The sequence below is a fragment of the Podarcis melisellensis genome, assembly GCF_964234715.1.
Source record: "Podarcis melisellensis genome assembly, chromosome: 12".
NCBI lineage: Eukaryota > Metazoa > Chordata > Lepidosauria > Squamata > Lacertidae > Podarcis > Podarcis melisellensis.
In genome coordinates, this window is record NC_138544.1 from 14,592,934 (window position 1) to 14,605,359 (window position 12,426).

Sequence of the window (12,426 nt, forward strand, 5' to 3'; positions counted from 1 at the left end):
TTACCTGATCCTTAATTTCAATTGGTCTACTCTGAGTAAAATGTAGTTGACTACTACCCTTTGGAAGGGACGCGGGTGGCACTGTGGGTTAAACCACAGAGCCTAGGACTTGCCGATCAGAAGGTCGGCGGTTTGAATCCCCGTGACAGGGTGAGCGCCCTTGTTCGGTCGCTGCTCCTGCCTACCTAGCAGTTTGAAAGCACATCAAAGTGCAAGTAGATAAATAGGTACCGCTCCGATGGGAAGGTAAACAGCGTTTCTGTGCGCTGCTCTGGTTCACCAGAAGCGGCTTAGTCAGGCTGGCCACATGACCCGGAAGCTGTACGCCGGCTCCCTTGGCCAATAAAGCGAGATGAGCTCCGCAACCCCAGAGTTGTCCGCGACTGGACCTAATGGTCAAGGGTCCCTTTACCTTTACTACTCTTTGGAAACTGTAGTTAGATCCTTTGAACTCATTAGGACTTACTTTGCAGGAAACATGCCTAAGCCAGGCTGCAATGAGGAACCTTACTGCAGTTGTGGTCAGGTAGCTCCTTAGATCCATCCTCCCCCCAAGGTTGCTGATTCAAGGGTTAGCTGTTCAGGTAAGAAGGGTTTTTCACATAGCCTCCAAAACGATTAAGCAGGAACCAACAGGCTACTTTCCGTCCCCAAATCTGTTCCCCTGAACTGGAGCACCTTGGAATCGTTTGGATCAAGGTGCGCATGTCAAAACTACGCCCCTTCAGAAAGGGTAGAACTACCTTGCCAAAAAAAATCTACCCCTGCAGTAATCATACTGCTATTGTTCAGTTTTCCACCCCACCTACCAAAACAACCGAGGCTTTGTGAGTTCTCAAAAGAGACTGGAAAAAGCACAGGGAAAACACAGGAGAACATATATTTGATTATGTTACGAAAGAGGAAAAAGTGGAGATTATTTTTTCCTCTATTTTTGTGGATTTTTATTTATTTTGACAAAGTAATAATTATAAATAAATAAGAATAAAAATGTTCACCACCGAGACCATTCCATTGTAACTATCCAACCTCCCAAAATTTCAACACCTCTTGTGATGATTTGATCCCTTTCCATTTTAACAGTACAAATTCTACAGACACCCTCCATATCTCCATATCATTTCTCCTGCATATTCTCCATCTTACCTTAATGGCACCTGTTAATTTATCATTAATAGCTATATCCCACATCTCTTTATACCATTCTTCCATTTTATATTCTGCTTGCCCCTTCCACTTCCTAGCTATAATAATTCATGCAGCTGTCAATAAATTTGTGAGCAAGTCCTTCATAGCCTGTGAACCTTCCATGCCATCGTAAATTGATAATAATGCTACTTCTGGACCTTTGGTCAGCTTTAATTCAATGATTTCTGTTATCTCCTTAAACACCCCTTGCCAAAAAATAATAATATTGTACATATTTACACCCCCACCACATGTGAACATAATTCCCTGTTTCCTGGCATCCCCTCCAACACAACACCCAATATTCCTTGTTTATTTGAGTGGAGATTCTGACTTACAGTGAAAAACATCCCTGGCTGACTTAACCACAATCTGAGATTTGAAGGAGTAGAGTGACATCTAGTGAGTAAGTTCTTTTTCACAGTTTCGTCAGTTTAGATATTTGTGCACACCCAATCAATATGTACATTTGTTCTACATGCTTCATTAGGGTCATTCATTATGGCCCAAAGGGGTCCCGTTATTCTCCATATTAAATACCCCACACCCAGGTTAATCATGAAAAGACCATGATTGTTTTTTGATAGGATAAACTTATTGGTTTCTGTAATTAGTAGAATCCAGAAGTGTCTGAATTCAAAAGTATACAAGTATGCAGATTCTTTCCCTGCAAATTCTATTGCTGGAAAAACAGTAGCAACTTCCTGAGTACTTCAGGAATATTTTTCAATATGGATATATTGATACCACTTTTTCAGAAGAACAGAGGAAGTTGTTTATAGAGCGCAATACAATTTTATGACCCGTTGAAAATTTTAACTACCGTATTTTTCGCTCTATAACACGCACCTGACCATAACACGCACATCGTTTTTAGAGGAGGAAAACAAGGGGGAAAATATTCTGAATGAAATAGTGGATGTATCATTTTTGGCCACAGACATGTGATCTGATGGTGAATTTGGGGTGACCCAATGCAAAAATCCTGAGAATTCCTGTGGATCCATGCTTTGTAACCACGTTTTTGCACCATTGCAGCCCCAGGCAACAGTGGGTGCGTGATTTTTTTGGTGCAGGCTGTAGCCATGGACATGCTATGTGATTTGATTGTGAATTTGGGGTGACCCAATGCAAAGATCCTGAGAATCCCTGTGGATCCATGCTTTGTAACCACATTTTTGCACCATTGCAGCCCCAGGCAACAGTGGGTGTGTGATTTTTTTGGTGCAGGCTGTAGCCATGGACATGCTATGTGATCTGATGGTGAATTTGGGGTGACCCAATGCAAAGATCCTGAGGATCCATGTGGATCCATGCTTTTTAACCACGTTTTTGCACCATTGCAGCCCCAGGCAACAGTGGGTGCGTGATTTTGGGGGGGCAGGCTGTAGCCATGGACATGCTATGTGATCTGATGGTGAATTTGGGGTGACCCAATGCAAAGATCCTGAGGATCCATGTGGATATATGCTTTGTAACCACATTTTAAGTGGGGAGCGAAGGAAAAACAAAGAAGGGACATGAGAGGGGTGTGCAGAGAAGCAGCTGGCTAAGAATGCAGGAGAGGGATTTAACGGAGGGAGGAAAGAAAGGCAAAAGTTTCCCCCCACCCAAGCCAGCCATCTCTCTCTCTCTCTCTCCCTCCCCCCTCTCTCTCCCTCCCCCCTCTCTCTCCCTCCCCCTCCCCCCTCTCTCCCCCAGCAGCACCGGAGCACAGAAAGGAATTCCCCTCTGCTTGCCTGGAGGGGAGGGGCTTTCCCTGCTCTTTGTTCCGTTTGAGCAAACACAGCAACGAAACAGAGGAGGGTGGGCAGTAAGACCCTGAGGCAGAATGCAGGAAAGCAGCCACTTCCTCTTTCAGGTTTCCCTTCTAGGAGACGCGCGATTTGATTTTTGCCTGCTTTTTCGGCTCCAGGGACCACACATTCGCTCTATAACACGCACAGACATTTCCCCTTCGTTTTTAGGAGAAAAAATCTGCGTGTTATAGAGGGAAAAATACGGTACCTGCTGCAACCCCCCCTGCCCCTATATAAATGACTTCTGTTTGAGAAATCTAAAGGGAGGGGGAAGGGTGGCAACATCCATGTAAATAAAAGCCACCACAGAGAGAAGGAAAGAGCATCTTTAATAGTTGTTGTGCCACTACTGAATTCAGGAAGTTAGAATCTGAATTATTTGCACACTAGAGCCAAAATGCTTTTACAACCTCAAAAAGTTGAAGGCTGTCAGAAATTTGGAAAATGCTGGTGAAAGACATTAACAAGTTCAAGGCTATCAGTATTATGAAAAAATATGCATTAAAAAAGGACAGGTTGACAAAGCCAGCAGGGCAAACCATTGGAATTGTTGTGAATTGCTGTTGTTGTTTTGCAGGGTTAGGCTGTACCATAACTGTCAACTTTCCCCATGGACAGCTATGGGCTGTACATCTGAGTCCCTTCTAATTGCTGGATCCAGTAACGATTCCGTTGCTGGAATAGTCAGGCCAACTTCTTTGTAATCACCCTAAGCATGGACCCTCGATTTCTGCTTCAGTCCAAGGCTGTGGCAATGGGAGAAGCAAGACCCTTTGGGAGTGTTGATGCCGTGAGCTCCTCCACTGTAAGCTCAGGTTGCATATATGTGTAAATAAACCATATATCATAAAGACACCACAGTCTCTGCTGTACCTCATTCCGAAGGAAACATGAACCCTGGGAAAGTGTCTGGAATCTCACTCCACTCAGTGATTGGGGTGTCATGCAACAATATGTTTCTCTCCCCACCCACACATCTTCTTCGACATAGGGAGGAGGGAGCTGGCACAGCCTTTGCAGCTGGCATGGGATCAGGCGCTTCAAAGCTGTAGGAACTGAACAGAGCTGCAGTGATAAGCTGAGATCCTGTACAAATTGTCCTGGTGGCACAGTCCTCCTTTCCCAATGTTTTCCCTTTATTGTTTCTGGCAGGTTGCCTGCCCCCTGCCCAGCTCCCATGAATGATCTGTATCCATTGTTTACTGCACTAGATGCGTTGTCAAACCTTCTGGCCGATCCAAAGCTCAATAAATGAAAGTGGTGCTTGAAGAATACAGGATTTGTGCATGAAATAGGTAAATGGGTTTCTGAAAAAGATTATTGGAGCGTCTCCACCCCCATTGTTCAGCCCGGACACTGAGGTCCAGCTCTGAGGGCCTTCTGGTGGATCCCTCATTGCTAGAAGTGAGTTACAGATAGGTAGCCGTGTTGGTCTGCCATAGTCAAAACAAAAAAAAATTCCTTCCAGTAGCACCTTAAAGACCAACTAAGTTAGTTCTTGGTATGAGCTTTCGTGTGCATGCACACTTCTTCAGATACACCTAGAAGTGAGGTTACTGATAACCAGGCAGAGGGCCTTCTTGGTAGTGGCACCCGCCCTGAAGAATGCCCTCCTGTCAGATGTCAAGGAAATAAACTGACGCGCAGCGTAAATTAATAATGCAGAGTTTTTAATTGAATAAAAGCTTTACTGAGTTAAAAGAAACTTCTTCATAAACAACATGGTTCCAAACAGTTTGACTGAGATTACATACTGACTCTGTTCACAACTGAAATCTTACAGAGAGCACAAAGTGAAACTGGCTGCTAAGTCACATGTCAGAGTGACTCAGCACCTAGAAGTTAGCAGTTAGGCCTGAATAACTTTAGTAGGCCCAAATGATTGTGCAGTCCCAGCACTTCCCAGCTTGCTTTGCTGCTTCTGCTCTTATATGTCTTTGTCACATGACCTAAACATCTATCTGACTTTGAGAAGACATCTGAAGGCAAACCTGTTTAGGGAATTTTTTAATGTTTGATGTTTTATAGTGTTTTTAATATGTTGGGAGCTGCCCAGAGAGGCTGGGGAAACCCAGCCAGAAGGTGGGGTATAAATATATTATTATTATTATTATTATTATTATTATTATTATTAAGCTCAGTAGCACTTGGGAATGCTTTAGCCTGGACTTCCGGGTTAGCGCGATCGGGTAATGGCGGATTCCCTCCGAGCTCCGGAGGGAATCGGCTCTACTGAAGACGGGTCTTGCCGCGGCAGCGACGCGGGGACCCTCAGAAACTGCAGGTGCTGAAGCCTGCAGACTTGGTGACTCGGCGGGCACCTTAAGTGCCCCCCGACCCACGAAGAGCCTTTTTAAAGGCTTTGGAGAGGGTACGGAGTGTGGCGTGGTGCTGTGAGTAGACCGCTACTTCAGTGGAGTGAAGCCGCGAGCCATGGCCGAAGAGCGCTGACTTTTTTCCTTGAATATTTGGACTCAAAAAGAAATAACCCGTGAGTAGTACGGAATTTGGACTTGAAAATTTCTTTCTTTTTGAATTTGGTACAATCGGGGGAGTGTTAAAAAGGAAGTCCGCACCCCCCTTTTTACAGACACTTAAAGCAAGAACCGGATAACTAAGGTGGAGAGACTACCTTTCTCTGTGTGAGATAAAAGTTATTAATTCCACAATTGACATTAGAAGTTTTGAGCTGGAGGTTAAGAACTGAATCTTAGAAGTTGATGTGTAACCCCCCCCCCCCAGACCCGGGAGCGATCCGCGAGTGAGCCTGTTGAGGAGACAGAAGGAGTTTGACAGCTGTCAAACGAGCTGTCAAACGAACTGTTTAAGCTAGAAAAAATCTGTTACCTATTTTGCAGACCAGATGGGTTACATTTGATTTAAAGTTGTTGGAAACAATGAAGAAATAAGTAATAGTAATTGATTGCTGGAGAAGGATTACTAAGTAACAAGAATCCCTCTAGGGGGGATTCTGAGGCACTACAATGGCTGCAGATGGAAAATTACAGGCCGAGTTGGAAAAAATGTTCTTTCTTATGGGAAAACTTCAAGACCAGAGCACAGCTATGGCTACAATGATTGTGACCTTGAATTCTAAAGTAAGCAATCCTGTTGTCTGTGTTAAGGACTTGACAAAAGAAAACTCTGCAGCTGAACCAGAAGACGTGACAAAAGAAAATTCTGCAGCTGAGCCAGAAGAGATATTTTCAGAGTCAGAGGAGAGGGAAGGAGGAGCGGAGATATTTCAGGAGGAAAAGGCCAACCAAAAACCTACAAATGGGGAATACAAAGAAAATAAGATATGGACAATGAGAATCTGGTTGAAAAGCAAGGATGAAGAAGATAGAGATCCCCTTATGGGGGGGATTGAAAGAACTATGGATTACGAATTTGTGCAAGATGAAAGAGGGAGCCCTTGGGACATTCGGATTATTTGGACTTAAAAGAAGTAAGAAACAGGATCGGGGCTCCGCTTTCGAATATGGAGGGCTGGTTGGAAGAAACACTGATCTTATTGGGATAGAGCTCCTTCGAGACTTGGTGGCCAGCATAAAAGATTACCAACAAAACCGACAAAGAGGGACTGATAGAGATTTGAAGGCCTCAGACGTGAGAAATCCAGGCTAAGAACTGATATTATGGACACCTCTTTGGGGGATCGAAACCTGGAAAGAGGGGGGGGGTGAGAGTTCTTTTATAAGGTTATGATTTTTATGTCTAGTTATTATGTTCAGTTAATAATATGATAATTGAGAATTTGTTGGAAGGGAATTCAGGTCGACCTTTGGAAAGGATGTAATGATTATAATGGATCTGTATAAGTTAAAATTGGATAACTAAGAAGAACTAAGTTTTTTAAAAAATGACACTAATATTGTAAAGAAAGGAGATAAGAACTTGCTGAACTAACTATTGGAACTAGGATGCATGAAGGTGGGATGCGGGGAAGTCAGAGAATGTGGTTATGAAAGTAAGAATTTGAAATTGTACATGTTTGTCTGTGTCTTTGTGTGTTTGTCATGTCTATATAAAATGTGAAAACTCAATAAAAAATTTATAATAAAAGGGAAAGCTTTAGCCTAACCCTTATATTTGTCAGTAACGTTGCAAAATAGATCTTTGTTTCCCCCCCAACCCCCAGACGCTTTCCCGACCCCAAGAATTTACAGTTCAGCAGCGTATAAATACACATTAACTTGCAAATGACGTGGCAGTTGGTGGTGTTTGCTCAAACTAATTTATTGCAACTATTTGCCTGATTTTTATTTGATTAGAATCATCACTGGGAAGAAGAAAATGTCGATGAGGAGGACCGCATGAAAGCACCAACAGTCATGTAGTGCTCCTGGTGTCCCACAACTTATTTGCTCTCCAGTTTCCTTCCTGAGGATGTTAATTTGCTGATTTGCCCTTTATTTGACTTTCTTTTTCATCCTGGTAGAAGATGAGAGATAACAGCAACATCCAGAAAGGTCAAAAACACTGCCAAAATTTAGAAACATATATTTGGGAAATATGCAGATAGTCATTATATGTTATGTATACATTTGCATTCCTTTTAGATCTATGTCCATCTATAGTACATGAGAGCCAGGGTGATGTGCAGGACTAGGACCAGGAAGACCTGGGTTCAAATCCTCCACTTTTCCATGAAGCACACTGGCTCACCTTGGGCCAGCCACACAGTCTAGCCCACTTCATAGGGTTGTTTAAGGATAACTGGGGTGGCGAAGGTACTTCTTGCATTTTGTTAACTACCTGGAAAGCACTTGTGGCAAAGTGGGTAACAGAAATTGTTTAAGAAGAAATCAACACTAGTTGACATATTGACTTCAAATAAACTTGGAGAAGATGCATGAAGGAATTGAAGCCTGAAAGGAAGTGAATTTTTTTACTAATAGGTATTTACTAAAAAAGTAGGAATCAGTAAGGAGGGAGAATAGGCTGCCTTTACGTCTTCTGCCTTGTCTCCTTTTTAGGTAACAATTGTTGTAGCTTTCCTCCCAACAGTGACGTCCTCCAAAGTACACTGGGAATTGCATTTTACCCCTCACAAAGCTACAATTCCCCACAGCCTTAACAAACTACAGTTCCCAGGATAACAGAGAAGTCTGCTTTCCAGTGTCTCGAGGGTGGGGCAGGATGAAGGTGGGGGGTAAAAGCTGCATTCCTAAAACCTCGAACCTCAAACAGTCCAACCCCTCTAATTATTATGATTTTGAAAGGAAGGTCAAGCTGGGATGTTGAAATATGACACATCCGTTTTACACATGTTTGTTTCAACCCTATTTTACCTCTCATTTACGATGCCGTCCTACATTAACTGTTACATTCTGCTTGCCATTCTTCTGGTACAACAGGAGAAACCAGTTCTTTAAACTTCTGCAAGGGGCAAGCCGCTTCACAGCCCGGCAAAACGAACTTTTAGCAGCCAGAAACACCATAACCAGACACTGGAGGGACCTGTCAGGAGTAAGCATGGACCAGTGGTACCAAATAGTATAGGAAACAGCCCTACTAGAAAAATTAACCAATAAACTGAAACTGACACGGGGACAAATAGAAGAAGACACCTTCACCCCGGTATGGCTCCCCTTTATCACATATACAGCCCAACAAGACAATGACAATAACCCACCAACAGCATACAAATCAATATGGCTAACCTGATCCAAAACACCCACTCACCCCACTCACACACAAAAACAAAGGTAACCATAGCCAATCACAAACAAACAAGGACACCCTAGGCCAACCCCAACCTCTCTCACCACCAAAGGAACACAAATGAACAGCAGAGACCCTGCACGAGCAACGCTGACACCAAACCCTACATACATTAAGAAAAATAGAAACATCGCCACCCGACCCCCCCCCATCTCCCCCCCACACCTCCCCTCTCCAATGTCTCAACAAATGAAACTGATTTGTAAAAATGTTACATGGAAAAAATACAAGACACATTACACATACTACTGTAAAACAAGAAAATCTTTAATAAAATAATAATATATTTTAAAAAAAGATTTCAGGCAGGATCTCTCCCAGTCCCGCCAGGAGATGCTGGGGACTGAACCTGATGCCTTCTGCATGCTAAGCAGTTGTTCTACCACTGAGCTATGGCCCTAGCTCACAATATTGCTGTCAGGATAAACTGCAGAAGGTGGAGGCAGAGGTATATATGCTCTGTGGGACAGACGTATAAGAAGGAATAAAGTATGTAAACTAGCCTATAAGTGAATAAAATACAGTATGTTTTTAACTTTTGACCAAACTGCGGGAGGCAGTGGAAGACAGAAGTGCCTGGCGTGCTCTGGTCCATGGGGTCACGAAGAGTCAGACACGACTAAACAACTAAACAACAAGAACAAATATGTTTAACTTACTCTACTGATAATTTGTATATAAATTATAAAAGTGGTATATAAATTTGGTAATTTTTTTTTAAAAGAGGAAATGTTCAGACTCTCAAACAGTGTGTTATGCCTGAGCCTTCATTGCTGAAACTCCCAACAGCATTTTCATGCTCACAAACACCTGATGAAGGCTTAAGGAACCATTGTGACATAACCCATTCAAGCAGATTTAAGGGGCAACAGGCTGTCAAAAGTGGCAGTAGTTGGGAGCTCTCAGCTATTGAAAAGCCACATAGAGTCTTTTCATATTGCCTGAGGAATTAATTCCTTATTTAACATTCCTAATCGCTGGATCGATTTAACAGGACTGGAGCTAAAATTTGCTTGGATTGGGCCCCATTGATAGGGAACTGCCTGCTGCGTCCTCCGCTTTGAAGTCACCCTGGTCTTTGGGCCTCCAGCACCTTCTTCAGCATGTCCAACCCACCTAAGAGGCGTATGATACTGGTGTTCCACTGGGTTAGGAAGACGCCCCTGGCAGAGAAGCCGTGCTCTACTATCTCGGCCAGACCTTCTGCCTCTGCACCGGCTTGCAACACTCCTCACATTTCGCCCTACTTCACAAGGAGCAAGACACAACCCGCTCCGCTCAGGAGGTCCAGCAGGCGCAAGGTGCTGCGATTTCCGAATCTCACCGACACCAAGATTTTAAGATCTGTCATTGGCAGCGTTGGCCAGAAGAGAGCCCGCAGGCGTGGCAAGCCAAAGAAGACTCCAGCGTCAACGGGAAAAGGGGAAGCGGCCTACTGGAGTTGCCGTTGACAACTACTCTCTCTCTCTTTTTTTAAAATAGTTTTTATTAACTTTCCATTTAACAAACCAAACATATCATATTAATTATTCCAAATTATAGCAATACATTATACTAATAAATAAAACCTTTTGTTAATATTTTTGTTTCCACACATTTTATTTTCCAGTCTCACTTGCTCTCAGTCATTGTGACGGTTCTTCGGCGAAGAACATTTACTTTCTCCAATTAATTTATCTTAAGCAATGCAACTAGTTTCGCTCTTGAAAGTGGCGTCTGGGAGCTCCAAGGCTCGCTCAAGGGCTTTCCGACCAGTGCTCCCACCCCCTCCCTCTTTCAAACTCGTGGGTGATTTATGGGCAACTGTGGGTGAGGCAGCATCTTCCCACCCCCTGGGAAGAAGAAGGGAGGCTGATATATTCCCATAATCAGCCTTTAAATTACCTCGTGCGAGCCGGAAAGATGGTATTGTCGGCCATCTTCCAAGGCGCCCCTAGAGCCCCCCGCCATTGACAACCACTCTCAGCCTCCTTCCCCCCCTGAATGGGCGGGACCCTTCTGGCCCAGCATGCTTTGCACGCACCCAACATGGCAGTGCCCAGCCCCAGCACGTCCCGACCGGCGCCCGCTTTCCCTTTCCCCTTCTCCGCCTTGACGGCCACGGCTGAAAAACCATGGAGGGCAGCCTCTGCCGGCTGCCAAACCGAATAAGAAGAAGCTCCCCTGTCGGGCCTGCATGGACTTCAGGAGTTGGATACGGGATCAGAGGAAGCAGTCGGACCTGCTATTCTTAAGGATGCTAATGGAAAAGAAGACTTGGAAAAGAACCTCCTGAAGCTTCGGAATGATCAGAAAGAGGCTGTGCTGAAGTTTTCCATCACGTGGAACACAAACTCGCGGAACTACCTCGAGGCTCAGGCAGTGGTGGAAACCTCAAGCATGAGACACCAGAGAGCCTCTTGCAATACGAAGGGATCAAAGCAGCTGTGGAGTCTCTCCTACCATACACAGAATGGCACTTCCAGAGGCTGGGCCGGTTACTGCAGGCCTCCATGTTCCTCGATTTCATGTGGCTAAACATGAAGCTTCCTGACCCCGCCAAGTGGGACGAGGAGATTGACACAAGATGAACTTTGGGTGCCTTTTGCAAAGGCATAAATCTCCCGAGAGTGTCTTCCTACATACATCCGTTCCCCATCCTGTTAAAAACGAAATAAAATTATTTAGCATTAAAAAAAAAGTTTATACATCTCAAAATAAACATTTTACATAATATGATGTAACAATAGACTTCCCTCCTTCCCCTTTCAAGGTTCATTTTACTTATCATCATTCCTGCATATTTTACTATAGCAAATCTAATTTCTCCATTTTACATCCTTCAAATATTTACCATAGTTGAATTTTTCCAAACACTACCAGCGTTTTCAATTGTACACAATTGTTTTCTAAATATTCAGTAAAATTTTCCCACTCCTCTTTGAATAAATATTCTTCTTGCCCTTTGCTGCTTCTGCTGCTTCTGCAAATTTTATCATCTTAAGTTGCCAGTCTTCCTTAGTAGGGATCTCGCTCATTTTCCATCTTTGGGCTAGCAAAATTCGAGCTTCCGTGGTGTGTGGAGGTGGGTGTGGGTGTATATGCATGCACTTTGTTTGATTAAAAAGCCTCTCATTACCGCCTTACTGGCATCCCAAACCATATTTAGATCTGTTCCTTTATTAAGGTCGAGGTTGAAAAATTCTTGTAGGGAACATATTCCCTTATTAACAATTTCTATGTGATGTAGTAGCGCATCATTTAGCCTGCCATGGTCATCAGAATACCATTGTGATCTGATAAAGCCCTTGGTTGGATCTTGGTTGGTTTAGAATTTCTTAGCAGTTTCCGTGGTTACCGCTGCATTGAGCAGCCATTTTGCGAGACCACGTGGTATTCCTTTTGGCGGCCATCTTTGAGGGCATTTTTGTGAAGCGGTTTGGAGGGCTGATAAGTTGCATTTAAGTGTTGACTATTACTCCGGAGGGAGGAATTGTCTGGAAATGGATATTGCATTATATATTAGCAGCACAGGTGATTGATATCTGATTAAACTGAATAGGCTGGTAATTGAGAAGAACTAGCTTGCCCATACTTGAGCGCTCAGTTAAGTACTTCTAGGTGATTGAACGTGAAATTTTGAATTAGCCTGTTTGCCTTCAACTAGCTTGCCTACCTGGAAGGGTCGCAGCAGGCGTATATTGATAATTACTTATCTACTGAAGGTGCAAAT

General features: G+C 43.6%; 1 protein-coding gene across 8 annotated transcripts in view; it reads right to left on the minus strand.

Annotated features, from left to right (window-relative positions):
- Positions 1-12,426, minus strand: part of LOC309353598 (prostatic acid phosphatase-like) — a 220,537-nt gene that overhangs the window by 19,298 nt on the left and 188,813 nt on the right. Inside the window, exon 1 of one of the 8 annotated variants that reach the window (XM_081883016.1) lies at positions 8,282-8,854. The exons of 2 other annotated variants lie outside the window; for them this stretch is intronic. Coding sequence is in view for 3 of the 6 variants with exons in the window: in XM_081883015.1 (XP_081739141.1) it covers positions 4,213-4,383 (171 nt within the window). In the remaining 3 variants the exon portion in view is untranslated. 5 more of the 8 variants (XM_081883022.1, XM_081883015.1, XM_081883021.1 and 2 more) reach the window with 5 other exon arrangements.